This window comes from Cololabis saira, chromosome 2, assembly GCF_033807715.1.
Source record: "Cololabis saira isolate AMF1-May2022 chromosome 2, fColSai1.1, whole genome shotgun sequence".
Taxonomy (NCBI): domain Eukaryota; kingdom Metazoa; phylum Chordata; class Actinopteri; order Beloniformes; family Belonidae; genus Cololabis; species Cololabis saira.
The window spans coordinates 39,724,834-39,741,919 of NC_084588.1; the positions used below are offsets into that span (position 1 = coordinate 39,724,834).

The following is a 17,086-nucleotide window of genomic DNA, read 5'->3' on the forward strand; positions in this document are numbered from 1 at the left end:
GTCGCGCATGCTTTTGACTCTTGATCTCCAGGCCCTGTCATGCTAGTTCTCTTGAATGAGTCACGATTTAGCGAAACGTATATGTACAAAAGCTCTGTCACTCATTCACTCCCACCAGACTTGCAGATGATTTACTGACTAATAGTCAGCTATTATGATTATTATTAGGTCTATTATTAGATGGTAAGGAGTGTCAACCTTTGTAAGCGGTTCAAATGACATAAATTGTAACAGTCTTGAGTGAGAACAGAGCATGCTTTTACAGTGTAATAGCAAAAATTAGCACTTGGGGCAGTTAAGCAATGTCAAAAATACTGTACATTGATATTTTAACCTTTTAATAAGACTTAAAAACATAATTCCACGTAAGTAATAGTCAGTACTTAGATATTTATGACAAAATAGGAAGGTGTCGGCCACTGGAAGAAGATTCCTATTCAAACATTTTTGTCCATCTAGCTTTAAATGAACTGTCTGTTGTCCCCCAAACCTGCTTTGATTGAAATTGTGTTGGTTCCTATTGAAGGTTTACACTCCTTATCATCCAACATTAGACCTAGAGTTGTTTTAAATCCGTAATGTTCCTTTAAATACGCTGTGGTGATCAACTGGAACATTTAACTTAAAATCAGCATTTGCTGTACCCAGCCTCCTACACACCCACCCGTCACGTCTTTTTTCAGTCAGCTCCCTCACACATCTGTCATAGAGCTGCTTTGTCATTTGTCACTTATATTTCTTTTGTAGGTCTGCAAGTGAGAGGTGCCATGGCAACCACGATGCTGACACAGACACAGCTGGCCTCAATTTGGTGAGAATCAGTGTCTGTCCGTACATGTCATATGATTTTACAAAATGAGAAGTCAGCTTCATGATCTATGAGTAAGAAACTTTGTGCTGTTAGATTTGGTATGACCGAAATCCTTTATCAAGGAAATATTTGTTAAGAAGTCAGTGCTATTCTTAATATCCATCACCATTAAAAACAGCACTGTTGTTATAGAAACCAATTTCCAGGAAAGTTTGGAAGTTTTCCAAAATGCAAAGAAACCTAAATCTGTCATTTTTGTGTTTGTTTGAACTTGTATGTAATAGACACAACAATCACAGAGCAGAATGTTTATAGGGTAGTTGTTGCTGACCTGTTCAATTTTATTTAAAAAATGTTACAGTATATAATCAACTCATTTTGTGACCTCAACCACCGGGCAATAAATGTGTGCTGCTGCACAATGTTTCCTATAGTGTAACCTAAACACTACATATTGTAACTGGACATTGCTGCTAATGTTAGTTTCCACTGAACTAAATGAAGGTACTTTCACTCTCCCGGACAGGAATTTAGCTGATGTTGATAAGGATGGCAAGCTGAGAGCAGACGAGTTTATTCTGGCGATGCATCTTGTGGACATGGCAAAGTGTGGACAACCGTTGCCTCTGACGCTGCCAGCTGAGTTGGTGCCACCCTCACAGAGGTATGTGGACAGTAAAAACAGTTTTAACCACGCCTGGGATATATATATATGCAGTTAATCTGCTACCTGCCTTAAAGGAGCTTGAGGCCGGATTGTGGCAAGATTTATGAAAAAAATCCGTATACTTTTTAAGTTTTCTAGTAATAATGTCAGATGAAGCGTTCCAAACCAAAAAGAATGAGCCCTCTAGTGTATCTCTCCTTTGCCTTGAACAGGCTGTGTGCTGCAAAATGTGCTGCAATTCGGTCCCGAATTTCCCGCGCTGGGCTGTGGATGTGACGTCACATGACGCTGCATGTGCGTTCTCCCCGTTCTCCCGTGCCGGCTTCACTGTTGGCTGCAGTACTCCCAACGGCCGTCGTGGTGAAGGGTGGCGCTAGAGAGTCTCATTTCTTAAAAGGAGCCTCAAGCTCCTTTAAACAATTACTATATTTATTCACGTACAGTATTTAGTTGATATTTTGTCATTGCTTTGCTTTTGATATTCAGTGAAGTTTTTTAAAACTGTATTGCAGGAGTTCAGTGAACGGCTCCAGCTCTTCTGTCTACGCAGCTTTCGCTGAGGATCTGGAGATAGAACCTCCACAGAAAGTTAAAAGCAACTGTGAGTACTGTCATCGTCAACTGTGCACAACATGTTCAACTGCAGCTTTAACGGTCATGAGACACCACAGCTATCGGCAGAGTAATGTCATAAGCAGCCTGTTTTATCGATTTATCATTTACTTTTTAATCACTTTTTAAAAACTAAAAAAAAAAAGTATTCAGTATTTTAACATCTGATATTTAACAGTAAATTTGGAGATAACATCAACTGAAACGTTTACTTTTTCTATAATTAGTGTCATTTGAGGATAAATACAAAGCCAACCTGGAGCGAGGGAATGCTGAGCTGGAGAAACGACGACAGGCGCTGCTGGAGGCAGAGAGGAGGGAGAGGGAGCGGCGTGCTCAGAAGGAGAGGGACGCACGTGAGAGGAGGGAGAGGGAGGCCAGGGAGGCTGAGGAGAGGCTGAGGAAAGAAGAAGAGAGGAGGCTGGAGCGGCAGAGGGAGCTGGAGAGACAGAAAGAGGAGGAGAGACAGAGGGAAATAGAGAGAAAGGAGGTGAGTGAGTGTTCCAGCTATGTGAATAATCTGCAGGTTCACTGCTTATAAATGTGTTGCTGCTGCTGAGAGGCGTTTTACACTCGTGCATGTACATTTAATTCAGCTTGTACCTCTGTCGTGTCCGTATTCGTTCCAGGCTGCACAGCGGGAGCTCGAACGTCAGAGGAAGGAGGAATTTGAGAGGAGGAAGCGTGGAGAGCTGCAAATTAAGAAGGAGCAGGAGCAGGATGACATTATCAAACTCAAGGCTAAGAAGAGGAGTCTGGAAATGGAGTTGGAGGCTGTGGTGAGTGTTGAAGTAACAATTTTCCATCCAGTCCGGCTTATACAGGACTGTCTCAGAAAATTTGAATATTGTGATAAAGTCCTTTTATTTTCTGTAATGCAAAAATGTCATACATTCTGGATTCATTACAAATCAACTGAAATATTGCAAGCCTTTTATTATTTTAATATTGCTGATCATGGTTACAGCTTAAGAAAACTCAAATATCCTATCTCAAAAAATTAGAATATTCTGGGAATCTTAATCTTAAGCTGTAAGCCATAATCAGCAATATTAAAATAATAAAAGGCTTGCAATATTTCAGTTGATTTGTAATGAATCCAGAATGTATGACATTTTCGTTTTTTTTTAATTGCATTACAGAAAATAAAGAACTTTATCACAATATTCTAATTTTCTGAGACAGTCCTATACAGAAGACACATTTTGTTTGATCAGAATTATGCAAACATAACGATAACTTCTCCTTTCTCTGCTCTTCTGTCTGTCTGCTTCAGGGAAACAAACATCGTCAGATATCAGATCGACTGCGCGATATTCACAACAAGAAAAAGCTTCAGAAGACTGAGCTGGATCTGAACAATCAAAGGAAAGAAACACGACAACAGGACATTAGCAGTCTGCAAAAACAGATAGAGGTCTGTACGCTTGTTTGGACTACTTTATTGTGGAAAAGTACTCACGACATGCTGTAGTTATTATTTCTAATGCATGTATGTGTTTGATCAATCATTTATTGAGACGTTGTATTTTCTAAATGTTTTTTCCCCCTTAATGATGCATTTCTTGTTTGCATTTCCTGTTGGTCAGGATTTCCAGAGGAAGCTGTCCCAACTGACCCCTGAGCAGAAGAGACTGACAGAGAAACTCAGAAACATGGCTGTGAATAACATGGCGGGTTAGTGCTGAGGGATGTTGATGAGTGCTGTGCCTCCCATCAGCATTCCTGGATAAAAGCAAATCAACAGTTCAATCAACAAATCAACAATCAAATCAACAAATAAAGTTTTGATAGTTAAACTGATGTTGAATTCACAGAATTTAAAAAAAAGGAATCCTATAATATAAAGTAAGCATTGACAATGAAGTTATTTGTATTTCATGTGTGTGTAGTGTCATCCATGTCCACCATGAAGGGAAGTGTTGCAGAGAAGAAAGGGACCTGTAGAAAACTGCGAGAGCACATGGAAGCTCTGGAGAAAGAGACTGCTGCCAAACTAGCAGAGATGGGCCAATATAATAAAGACATGCAGGTAGGAATTAAATGCACATACTGCTTTTTTGGAGATGTTTAACACGGCACCAGGTGTTATAATAGCAGACACAGGAATTTATCCAGGAATTGCATAGATGGATCAGCATGTCTTTTAAAAATCTGACGACTCCTCATTTCAACTTCATGGTTTTCAGAAATGCTTTGAACTGTTCAGATATTCTGTTTATTTAATTAATCCTCCATCTATATCGGCAGGCTTACAGAATACCAACCAAGATCACATCTAGAGATGTGTATTGATCGTCCTGTTTTGCTTTTTCTACATGTTTCTGCTCGCAGCTGATATCAGCAGTAGGCCTGGTGTTTCCCGCTCACACACACTAACATTAGAAACCAAGCTTGTAAACTGGGTTTCTACCTAAGAATGCATTTTGATGGTTTCCTTATCAGTTATGTGAAGTGTGTTAAGTTACATAATGTGTTACTGACTGAAGCTTTGACAAGCAGTTGGTGGTCGACTGAATTCTTTCTTCCTCGCAAACTAAACGTGACGCTTCTAAACTTATTGCTTTCCTGATATTAAATCAGTGAGCTTTCTGCAAAGTCCTTGTACTCAAACACGAGTATTTCCTACTTACGGCAGCTTCTTGGCCCTTGAGGCCGTTTTTTCTTTCCCTCTCCTTCCTTCCCATGATTCTACCTCAATACCAATTTCACTCCTTTGTTATTTTAACCTCCACTGCACTTGACTTCCTTTTTAAAACTCTCTCATCCGTTGAACACCGGATCCCTCAACCCCCTCCATCCTATATTCCCTGTCCCCTACTTTACAGTATGTGGGTGCTGAGGACTCAATGCTTCAGGCTGTCTTCTGTCTGCTGGCCTGCCTCCGTAACCTCTTCTACCTGCTAAAGGTTTTTGCTTTAGCTCTCTCTTTTGTTCTTTTCTTTCTTTCTTTTTATTTTCCTGAGGTCTTTTTTGAAATGTTATACATTTTTGTAACTTGATATATTTGCATTTCTTTTTCTTTTTTTTCTGTTTTGCCTGCACTAACTTCAAACTGCATAACATTGGCTGATAATTGTTTGCATGAAGCTTTGTTTAGTTTTTTAATGATGTAATTGTGACCCTTACAGCTATGTGATCAGCCTTTCTTTAAGTCACATGCTGTTCTTTAGCCTTCCCAGTAAATGTATGTTCATCTTCTGTACAATCAGGAACTAAGAGAAAGCCAGAGAAATCAGCAGGCAGCGCTTGAAAAACTCAGGAGCATCAAAGAGGAGAAGCAGCGTGAGCTGATCCGACGGAAGGAGCAGGAAGAGGAGAAAAGGAGGAGGGAAGAGGAGAGGAAACGACAGGAGGAGGAAAGGAAGCGAAAAGATGAAGAAGAAAATCAACGGTACTGAGAACCACATCTTTGTTTTTTCATTACATGTTTTTTGTGTTCCTTTAGCAATAAAAATGTAGAAATCAATTCCTTAAACAAACCTAAAACTTTTTTTAAAAGTAATGTCAGTAATCTTTGTGCACTCACAGGCGTATTAAGATGGAAAAAGAGCGTCAGTGGCAGGAGAAGGTGAGGAGAGATGAAGAAGAGCGACAGAAGAGGCTCCAGGAGGAAAGAGAGGCCAAACAGAGGGAGGAAGAAGAGAGAGAAAGACAGGCTATCATCCAAGCCGCCAAGGAGCAGGCAGAACGAGAGCTCAGAGCAAGGGAGACGGCCGAGCAGAAGAGAAGGGAGGAAGATGAGAGGAAAAGAGAAGAGGAGGAGCGCCAGAGGCAAGCAGAGAGACGGAGGCAGGAGGAGGAGAGGAGAAAACTGGAGGAAGAGAGGAGGAAACTAGAGGAAGAGAGGAGGAAACTGGAGGAAGAGAGGAAGCTAGAGGAGAGGAGAAGAAGGGAAAATGAGGAACGGAAGAGGTTAGAAGAAGAGAGGCGAGAGGAGGAGCACAGAAGGGAAAAGGAGGAGGAAGGGAAGAGGAGACAGAGGGCAGCCGACGCAGCTCTCCGAGATGCGGAGGAGAGAAGAAAGCGAGAGGAGGAGGAGAGAAAGAGGAGACAGGAGGAAGAAAGAAAAAAGAAAGAGGAGGATGACAGGAGGAAGCGGGAAGAAGAGAGGAAAAGGCTTCAGCAGCAGCAGGAGGAGAAGAAAAGGGCAGATGAGGAAAGGAAAAGAAAGGCGGAGGAAGAGGAGAAGAGAAAAGCTGAAGAGGAGAGAAAGAGGAAGGAAGAAACTTCTCAACAAAAGCAACCAAACGGAGGGAAGCTGGATATTCAGGAGAAGCTGACATCGCTGCTGAGAGGGCTGGAGGAGAGAAAGGGTAAGATGCACACACCTTAAAAGTTTTCTCTCTCGTGGCCTTTTATTGAAAGTAGCTTGACAGGATCATTGGGGCAAAGACGTGTAGAGAAGAGTCACGGGGCAGAAGTCAAACCGGGCCGGCTACACGAGGACGCTAGACTCTGTATATGATGCGCCTGCTCATCACTCCAACTTCTATATGGGTCAATGACGTGACGCCTATATTTTCCGAAGAACAGAGTTTTTTTCAATTCAAAAAAGGTTTAAATGGATAAATAAATACCATATATATGACCTACCTGTCCCACATATGGACACACTTGAATTTTACAAAAAATACTAGTTATTTGGGATTTTGTTGTTGTTTTACTCGTCAAAATGTCATGTGGTGCGACCGTCCGACCAGGACTCTTGTTTTGAAAACTTATTTGAAATCACTCTAAATGTATTTAAATCAATCTTCTGCCCTATCTGGCATGATTTCCAAAATGTCTTGTAGTGTATAAGATTTATACAGATTTATATTTATATTTCCATCATAATATACAAACAAAGTTTGACTGTTGTCCATTTTATGAAATATCATGTGACGCGACCATTAAAATAACCATTTTTGTATAATACTGAAAACTTAAAAAAAATAAAAATAAAAAAGATGTCAAGATGTTAAGGAAATTAATTTATTTTAATATGAATCATGGTTGCACCACATGACTTTTTTTTAAGGCTGGTGCCAATTCAACTTGACAAAAATCACTTAATTTAAAAGTTTTATATGAATTTGTGTACACAACATTCTTAATGTTTGAACTACTGCAATAGATATTCTTTTTTTTAAATTATTTTAAAATTGACCTGTTGAAAATCCTTATTCGTCATTGACCCATATACATCTGCTGTCTGCAGGAGTTCAGTGTTGATTACAGGGATCAAAGTTCTGTGTCGCTACAATGGATTTCAGTCTGTTAGTCTCCAGGGAGGTCACATTCAATGCTCATCCAGTGAGAAATTAAAACAATGGGCATCTGGTGAACTCTGTTTCACTAGCAGGTCATATTGCTGGGGGGATAACAGAGTTAGGCTACTGTACATGATGTTTTCATTATCATCAACCCTTTAACGAACATCACAGGCTCATTAATGTGGCTGGCGCTAATAGCCTAGAAAGGCCAGGGGATGTACTCGGTCACCGTTTAACCATCACAACTAAGGTTGTGTGTAAGCAGATGGATAATTAACTGAGCAGAAGGCAAATTAAGTCTGTAAGGACATGTCCACAGATTTTTCACTATTAGCAGCTATGACTGAATGAGCACAAAACCTGGAGCCATTTCCCGTGAAATGGCATGCAGCACTTTTGTCCAGCTGCCATTGGGGGGTTTCTGTTTAGCCAAAGATAAACTGAGCTCAGCAATGAATACTTGTTTTTTTTATTATTAATATTAATTTATAGCATCTGAAAAAAGTACAAAAGTATTTGTTTAAATGTATTTTATATACATTTGCACTGAATTATGTAACAGTGTTCTGCCATTTTTTGCTGCTTTGCCAAAAAATGCTACCTAATGGTTTTCTACCTTTTGTAGAGCTAAAATTTGATTGTGTTTTACTCCCTAAACGATGTCCTTTTCCCCCAAGTTGTCCTTGTCTCTTGCCAGGCCGTCATTGTAAATAAAAATGTTCTTAATGACCTGCCGGTAAATAGCCGAATGAATATCAAATAAAGCGATAGAATTGTTTTTTTTTCTCTCTTTATCGTATAAAATCCCATATTATCCTTTTTACATCGTGCATGAAATGATTGGCGTCGCAATCAAACTTTGAAAATCGACTGTGCGCATGCGCAGAACCACAAAGTAGCATTTTCTGGCAGGGAGCATGGAATGGCAGAACAACGGCAATAAAAAAAATACAATTATTTATTTATTTATTTATTTATTTATTTATTTATATGAGAACCGTTGTTTACTTGAAGTGTTTAGAATAAAGGGGGTAACCACAGAACGAGACGTAAGAAAAGGTAGATGGTAAACAGTCAAGTACTTGGCCTCGAAAAATAAGGTTAATTAAAGCGTTTTTTTCCTTTCTTTTGCAATTTAATCAGTGTTATTAAAATTCTCGATTAATTCACTTTATGAAACCTCATGTGCTGCTTCAGGTGGACAGCCAAAGGCCACGCAGCACAGGAAGTCGGCTTCTCTTACAGCCTTCAAGGCGCTTTATCCATTCAACGCTCGAAACAACGAAGAACTCAGCTTCAATGCAGACGACATCATTGAGGTAAGAATTACGTCACGTCCTCTGTCATGTCTTCCAGTTTCGTTTCTCTTCTTACTTGTCTTCTTACTCAAATCTTCGCAAATCCTTGTCAGGTTGATGAGACTGCAGAGCGGGAGCAAGGCTGGCTGTACGGCAGCAAGCAGGGGAAGATGGGCTGGTTCCCAGAGAGCTACGTCGAGAGAGCAGCGCCATCAGACACGACTAATAATACGCCTGCAGTTCCTTCTAAAATACCACTCCAGTCACAGCTGTCTAACGCTCTGGAAGCTGCCAAGGCGGCAGGGACAAAGTCAGCCTTCACACCCACACACTCCCCGAACCCTGCACCCTCTGAGACGCATGGACAGGTGAGCCTTTACCGAGGGGCTGCTGCTTCCTACTTACTCAACCTGATAGTTGTCCAAACATACAGAATACCAGCGCTGACATTTTCAGCCCACTGTCCTCCTTGTCTCAGCATTTGGTGGGTAACCTGGTGGCTCAGGCTCTTTGCTCCTGGACGGCAAAGACAGACAACCATCTGAACTTCAATAAGGACGATGTTATTCAAGTGCTGGAGCAGCAGGAGAACTGGTGGCTGGGAGAGCTCAATGGGGAACGAGGCTGGTTCCCCAAGACATATGTGACCCTGCTGGGAGAAGAGGAGAGTGCGGAGTAAGTAATCATGTTCCCCCGAATGAAACTAAAAGAAAGAGCGGGGTTTTATGTATTTTTTGTATCGTTGTTAGATGTTTTCTCTTTCGAGTTCCTTCTACGAACTTTGCCAGCTTGGTCAAAATTGAAATTTTACATTTACTTTTTATAATAACTCTTTCAAAGTCATTAATCTCCTTTTAAGAAAATAATTTGCTATATATCAACTCAATAGTAGGGATGGGCGGTATGGACTAAAAAATTTATCACGATAATTTCTGGCATTTATCCCGATAACGATAAAAATGACGATTAAAAAAATACCAATTCAACTCCACTTTTTTAACTATAAATCTATCACCACATTCAGTCTTTGGAGCCCCTAAAACACTGCTCTAAAAGAATACTAAATGCTACTAAACTACACCAATTAAATTGAATTAATGAAAACCAATTAAATTAGTACACCTGTACTGCAAAACTGTAATGACTCAAATGAAACAAATTTGAAATGTAAGAACAGATTCAACATTTATTCAAACTGTATGGCTTAAACAGTGGGATAACAAAAGTACCATTGTCCTTCAAGTTTTCTTAGCTTATAAAATCACAAAGTAGAAAAAAATACAACCTGATAAATAAAGAAACAGGACAAATGAATAAAAGTTCACTGAAAATAAAATCCAATCAGTGATGACCTAATATCCTTCTAATATAAATAAAATGTGCAAATTAACCTTTGGTTGGAACATGCCACAAATTAGATACTATTGCAATTTTTTTTCGTAATAGTCAAACGTTATATCAAAATGTAACAACCATTTCCTTCTGTTTTTGCAGACTCTGCATATAATAGATGATGTTTGCTCCTCGTCTCTCTTTATAAATCCAAACCAGTTCCAGAGCTGGAGCTGGAGCCTCGTTTAACAACGAGCTCCTCGCTCTCAGATCAGCCTTCCGCCATGTTTGTTACACAAAAACCTCGTCAATGGGAATTTATCATTTTTATCGCAAGATGACAAATTCTTACCGTGGGGAATTTGTTTGACGGTATATCGTGAACGGTAAAATATCGCCCATTCCTACTCAATAGCCTAGAGCACATACCTGTCAAGCTTCTGTAACAGTATACACCCGATCGGGCGTAACGTTGAACCCAGTGACAGCTTCAGAGGGCAACACCGCTCATCTTGTTACTCATCTTGTCCTGCTGGGAAAACCTGCATCCTGGCTTTCACATGGATACGACTGTAGCCCCTTTTCACACAGGAGTTGCATCAGAGTGTGGCAAAAAAAGAAGTCCTCATTAAGCTGCCACTGTTGTTAAGTCACATACAGGTGGATCAAACAAGGCAAGCCAGGGTTGCATCAATGCGAGTTTAAACACTTCATGCTAGATTTGAATAATCATTTGAGTGACATTCCCACCATGCTGACTCGCTCTTAGACATGGCCATTAATTTGGCTCATTGACTCCCTCCTATCCGACTCAGAGGTGTAACTGTGGCCCGTCAACTTTAAACGTTCTGTTTCTATCTCTGTACTTGTACATATGACACAATGGAGCTACATCAGTCCCACAGTCCCTCTTGAACATAGAAAGGTATCACTCAACAAAACAAAGTCCCTTGCATACAACAATTTCAAGGTAGAACTGATGGACCGATACACAGTGCATTTTTGTTGTGCCTCTGTTCCAGTTTAAATGTTTGGTAAGTTGTAGCAAAGGTGAAACAAAGAGGAGACAAGCTCTGTGTAAAAAGGGTAAGCGGTCACATCCACTTTGCGTCTAGTGCAGGTGACCGGTTGGCTGTATACATTTGCCCCTCTGGCTCCCAAGACCCAGAGCTGTGATGTATCTCACCTTCTGTTGTGTCTTCCAGAAATGGGAGCTGCAGCTGACGCTGTGAAATAGTTCAAATCTGTTTGGTGGGCCATGTCAGCGTGTTGATCATATTGACTTATCATATGATTGACCTAGCTGAGGCCAATCAGCAAGTCTTAGGCTGAGAGCACATATCACGGACTGTCTCAGAAAATTTGAATATTGTGATTTTCTGTAATGCAATTACAAAAACAAAAATGTCATACATTCTGGATTCATTACAAATCAACTGAAATATTGCAAGCCTTTTATTATTTTAATATTGCTGATCATGGTTTACAGCTTAAGAAAACTCAAATATCCTTTCTCAAAAAATTAGAATATTCTGGGAATCTTAATCTTAAACTGTAAGCCATAATCAGCAATATTAAAATAATAAAAGGCTTGCAATATTTCAGTTGATTTGTAATGAATCCAGAATGTATGACATTTTTGTTTTTTTAATTGCATTACAGAAAATAAAGAACTTTATCACAATATTCTAATTTTCTGAGACAGTCCTGTATGTAGGTATTATTTAAAGGAAAGTTGATTTCCCCCTTCCCCCTTCGTTAAAAAAAAAAAAAAAAGTACAAAAGATTTCTCACTTCAGCCAAAACCTTTACCTGAGTTAGTCTAGTTCCTAGTTGAAACATTCTTGTTCATGTGAAATGCCTTTTTTGTAATGCTTTTAGAACCCTTAACCCTTAACCACACTTTTTTTTAAAGGGGTTTTCAAGTCATTTGAGGAAGGAGCAGTGCACATCTTGTGTTGTGCATATTTTTGAAATACATGAGTACGTGCAGTGCTACAGTGTAGTTCCAACCAGTGCTGCAACGCAGCTGTAACAAAAGTGACCCTGAGGGTGAAGCTCCTGTTTTACCAGTCAATCCAGTGCAAGTTTCAGCGTTCACCTGCATTCGTAAGTCGGGTAAACAACCGACAAAAAGAGACTGAAGGTTTGAAAAGCCCTGATCAGAATCCCCATCTCCTGATAATTAAGATAATCAGCATTTCTCAGCAGGAGCTGAAGGACTTGTCTGAGTGTGGAATGTAATCAGTGCAGTAATATCATTCGTCTGTGTTCACAGCATGAAGAGCTCATCAGTTGATGCCCAAGACTCTGGTGACAGCCTTCAGTTTGAAGGTGCAGTAAAACTTAAGCAACATCAACTCAAGCAAACTATCTAAACCATCAGCAAAAGCATGCATTCCTATGTGTTGAAAATTCTCATATAGGCTTTGTAACTTGGAGTGGACAAATCTTCTAGGGGTCCAAACCTTTATTCCACAGCCAGTCCGTTTAAGGAGTTTAACTTATCGATTGTCTCCCGTTTTCCTTTCCAGAGTATGTGGCATTGTACACGTATGAGTCTCCAGAGCTTGGTGATCTGACGTTTAGAGAAGGGGACGTGATCCTGGTGGGCAAGAAAGAAGGAGAGTGGTGGAACGGCTCTATAGGAGACCGCAAGGGCCTCTTCCCCAGCAACTATGTCAAACCTAAAGAGACAGATGTAAGGATGCTCAGCATACGCGAACAAATGGAAGACACTTTCCTAATATAATACAGTTTTCCAAATAAGTCGTCAATAAGCCATGTTGTCATGTACAATTTAGTTTGTGCATTCATTTGTGTGTCAATTAAAATATACTGAAAATGATACTGAATTTGTTAACCAGTTTTTTTTTTTTAAATATTCTTCCCTAGACATCAAGTGCATCTGGAAAGAAAAAGCCAGGTGAGGTGTTTTCTGACATTTCCATGCATCATGCAGAATAACACTGCATTCAAACCTTTAAAATTAATTGATTGATTGATTGATTGGTTGATTGATTGATTGATTGATGTATTCCTGAAGTAAAAAATATTTTTTATCTTCGTTACAAAAAACGTACCATACTGATAAATGCTGCATCTTTGACTTATTACCCATAGAAAATGTAACATTTTTAATAATTGATTAAACAAAAATGACATTACATTAAAAGTAAATGTGGTTTTGACATTAGCTACAAGTTTAGTTGATTTCAAACCACCCCGCAATATTTCCAAGGAACAAAATACACATTAATTGGTCATTCTTTTAACCCTTTATTTCTTGATTACTTACTTGATTACTTACGTGTGTGTGTGCGTGTGCGTGTGCGTGTGCGTGTGCGTGTGCGTGTGTGTGTGTGCGTGTGTGTGTGTGATAAAAGAATGATAAATTAGCTATTCTTCCCCCTAAAATGTTTTATTTTATGAAATTAAATCATGCAAAAAAACAAAATGTCTGTTTTATGCATCATTATTTCCGCAAATCATCTTTATTAATAGGCACTGTTTTGAAAAGTATCAAGTGTTTCATTGTTTGGATATGTCAGCGGTTTCCACTGAATATACTTTGTTACTGTACAAAACACATTTCTTGCTGGAGTTTCAGTTTATTGTACTTTACTATTGTGTTTTCACAGAAATCGCTCAGGTCATTAGAGCCCACTCCTCTGCTGGACCCGAGCAGCTGAATCTGGAAAACGGCCAGCTCATCCTCGTCCTTGGGAAGAGCGCCTCTGGCTGGTGGCTCGGAGAACTTCAGGTCTCTTTTATTGTGCTTTTACAAGCTTAGAAACATTGATACTTTACAGAGCAGCTATGTAACACAACTGTTTCTAACCTTTGTGTGACAAAAACAATGCTTAGTTGGAGATTGTTTTGGATTCAAGCAGTTCAAAAACAACAAAATTATTTAATTATGATAGAACCCCCCCCAAATAGAAAAAAAATAGAAAAAGTAAATAGAGAAATGTAAAGGCAGTTACTCTTTCATTTTCTTTGGCTTTTGCAGTATGAACACAAGCAATTTCATGTTTTATTCTCATCGGCGTTATTTTATTTCTAAACATACGGTACATGTTTTGCTGTATTTGAGGCAACAAACAGATAAAAGGTGACTGTGTGCCACTATTTTACCATCTAATAATGTTTCCATTACGTCACAATATTTAAAAGACGTGGTGTCAAGGATGCCAAAATCTGGACTTTTTTTCAGTTTTGGGTTCTATGTGACTTTTTGATTACTTTTATTACCTGGCAACAGTCTTGTTAAAAAATAAATTAGTGTCATGTCTGAGGAATAAACAATCCCTCATGAGCTCATGACCATCATTTGCACTGAAGGTTTGTGGTGGAGAATTGTGTGTTCATTGATTAGGATAAATTATCTCTCAGCATCGCCGCTGTCTGATGAAATCCTCATGTTTTCTTACTCAAAGGCACGTGGTAAGAAACGTCAGAAGGGCTGGTTCCCTGCCAGTCACGTTAAAATATTGGGATCCAACAGCGGCAAATCCACACCAGCACCCCAAGCAGGTAACGATGGGAAATGATGTAAAAGATGAGGTGAAGTGAGGCAAAATTTACTTCTCAGATAGAGTGCAGAGTGGATAAATGATAACAACACATGCTGTTCTGATTCAGTCTGTCAGGTGATCGCCGTATACGATTACTCAGCGGCCAACCAGGACGAGATGAGTTTCTCTAAAGGGCAGCTGATCAACGTTTTAGACAAGAGTAATCCAGACTGGTGGAAAGGAGAAATCAGTGGGGTCACAGGACTGTTCCCCACCAATTACGTTCAGATGACAACGGCGGAGTGTGACCCCAGCCAGCAGTGTAAGTAAATATCTAATATTGTAAAAGGAAATGTGTTTTTTTTGAAGCAACAACGAAGTCTGTGTTACAAATATATGTGACTAACTAATCCTTGCCCTTTTCCAACTGATCTAACCAGACAGGCCATCTCTGATAGTTTATCCTCAGCACTTCTCTCCATTTATTTACATTTCGTGTGTTTTTGCCCTTGCCACTCCTTCCTAAAACCAGTACTTCACCTTCCCTTTCTCTCATTCCTCTCCTTCTGTCTGTGTCCTTCCAGGGCGGTAGAAAGACTCTTCTTCTTCCTCCTCCTCCTCCTCCTCCTCTTCTCTTCCTCCTCCTGGCCTCAGAGACCCACTATCACACTCTGCTCTGAAGGGGTGGGGTGCCTGGACTCTGCCTTCTAATTTCTTCCACTAAGAAACTGTTACATTGTGAGGGAAATGGACCGCAAACAGATGTTAGCAGAAAATAAAAAAGAAAAAGTTTCTTTATCCAAGGAATTGGCCCCATGAAACAACGTTATTGCTCTGTGTTGATTCTGTTAACTGTTAAAGCCTCCTTGCCTCGTTGGTTTATTTGGTTCCTGTTTAGATCTCGAACTGATGATGCTGAATCCTACCAAAAGTGTGTGAAGCAGAGCGATAGTGGGTTACTCTGTGGCACGTTCTTTTCTTTTCCTTTTTGAATCACGGGTTTTTCTTTGTTCTTTTTCGGGAAGTCAGCTAACACAAAGGCTACTTTTTGTCTCTCCCCCAAAAATGAGTATGTTTTCAGACATGATGTTTAGATTTTACTTGCACAACCTTTGGCCTTTTAAAATAAAGATGAGGAGCATGCTAACCCGTAAGCCTGGGGGTATTTTCAGGAAGAATTGTCTCTCCAGATTCCAGAACCACGCAATTACTAGAACGTTGTCATTGAATGTCAATTTACGAATTTGTTAATATATTTTGAAAAGCCATTATATTTGATAAATATCAAAAAACTCGTTTGCCCTAAGTAATTTGAAGTTAGAGAACGATTGTTTCAGGTAATCACATTTTTTAATGTATAAAAAAAAACAACCAAAAAATAGATAATCCTGGTCTGAGAAATTAAGCCAATTCTGAAGTTTGAGCTTGTATTGTGTCTAAAGGCCAGTAGGGGGAGCCTCTTGAGATCAGTGAAGGGAGGCAAGTTGATAATGAAGTCTATAGCCCTTTTCACTCAGCAAACAAATACTGTATCAAAAAGTACAGTCCTGGCAAAATTAGGAAGTGTGTGTGTGTGGGGGGGGGGGGGTCATAACAGTGATGAGTGCCTTATATGCAAAGCTCCAGACTCTGAAAAACTAGTCCAATTTAAAGGTTGGGGATGTCCGTTTCCCTTTATGGAAACTTTAATTTAAACTTACTTTGGTTGCAGACAGCACAGCGAAAGTGCACAGTTGGCCTCGTACATTTAAAAGCCATAAGTGGATCTGCTGTTACTACTAATGAACCCAGTATGAGTGTGTGTTGACGTGAACGGCTCCTCGCCATGCAGGGATTAAGCCTTCTTTCCAGGGGTTTTAATTTAAATAAATAAATGGTTGCTGCACTTTATAATAAGCAAATGTTTTTCGTCGTTTTTTGTTTTTCTTGCTGCTGTTAGGATTTCGTTCAATGGGAAGATAGATGAGTATTTCTGCTCATGGTGTGACTCCTCATTGCAAACAAAACAAAACAAAAAAAAGTAAGTGTCATTGTAAAGACACATTTTCCTCAGATCAGCAAGTGAAAAGTACAATACACGAAACCTGTTGCGCTCCAAATTCTCAGAATCGATCCATTTTTCTCCCAGTGTAATACAGATAATGCCAGACTCGGTTTGTCATAGGTTTCAGGGGAATCTTTCAGGATAAACTGGAGGAAACTCCCCGACACAAAGCTGCTTACGTTAACGCAACAGCAGGAGCTGCGAGCACAAGTGACTTAACAAATACATGGAGTACGTGTGTTAAAAGATGGTGTAATTTTTTGATGAAGATGTATTAATGGAGTATATTTTCTGGTTCTGAAATGAAAATAAAGTTGGTTTGAAATGAGAATTCAGTGAATTATTGTTTATATACTTAGCCCTAGAACTTGTGTGCAAGGTAGGCTTATGGCGTCTAGTGTTTATATTGTCAACATAATAAATGCCATTAAGTTGAATGGAAAAATGGAAAAAACTTTTTGAAAACAAAACTTTTTTGAGTTCACATACTCGTACATCCATAGCTCTGTTTATTGCCAGAGGTAGTCACAGAGTAGCGTAAAAATAT

At 39.6% G+C, this 17,086-nt stretch overlaps 1 protein-coding gene across 1 annotated transcript in view; it reads left to right on the top strand.

Moving 5' to 3' along the window:
- The window catches only part of itsn2b (intersectin 2b), a 40,335-nt gene that overhangs the window by 15,440 nt on the left and 7,809 nt on the right, over positions 1 to 17,086 (top strand). Inside the window, exons 9-27 of the mRNA XM_061745344.1 lie at positions 748 to 811; positions 1,338 to 1,475; positions 1,991 to 2,079; positions 2,318 to 2,580; positions 2,720 to 2,869; positions 3,367 to 3,507; positions 3,680 to 3,767; positions 3,983 to 4,122; positions 5,303 to 5,484; positions 5,622 to 6,406; positions 8,546 to 8,667; positions 8,760 to 9,014; positions 9,125 to 9,321; positions 12,257 to 12,312; positions 12,513 to 12,679; positions 12,874 to 12,904; positions 13,620 to 13,741; positions 14,418 to 14,514; positions 14,623 to 14,817. Coding sequence (XP_061601328.1) covers positions 748 to 811; positions 1,338 to 1,475; positions 1,991 to 2,079; positions 2,318 to 2,580; positions 2,720 to 2,869; positions 3,367 to 3,507; positions 3,680 to 3,767; positions 3,983 to 4,122; positions 5,303 to 5,484; positions 5,622 to 6,406; positions 8,546 to 8,667; positions 8,760 to 9,014; positions 9,125 to 9,321; positions 12,257 to 12,312; positions 12,513 to 12,679; positions 12,874 to 12,904; positions 13,620 to 13,741; positions 14,418 to 14,514; positions 14,623 to 14,817 — 3,282 coding nt within the window. The remainder of the gene's footprint in view (positions 1 to 747; positions 812 to 1,337; positions 1,476 to 1,990; positions 2,080 to 2,317; positions 2,581 to 2,719; positions 2,870 to 3,366; positions 3,508 to 3,679; positions 3,768 to 3,982; positions 4,123 to 5,302; positions 5,485 to 5,621; positions 6,407 to 8,545; positions 8,668 to 8,759; positions 9,015 to 9,124; positions 9,322 to 12,256; positions 12,313 to 12,512; positions 12,680 to 12,873; positions 12,905 to 13,619; positions 13,742 to 14,417; positions 14,515 to 14,622; positions 14,818 to 17,086) is intronic.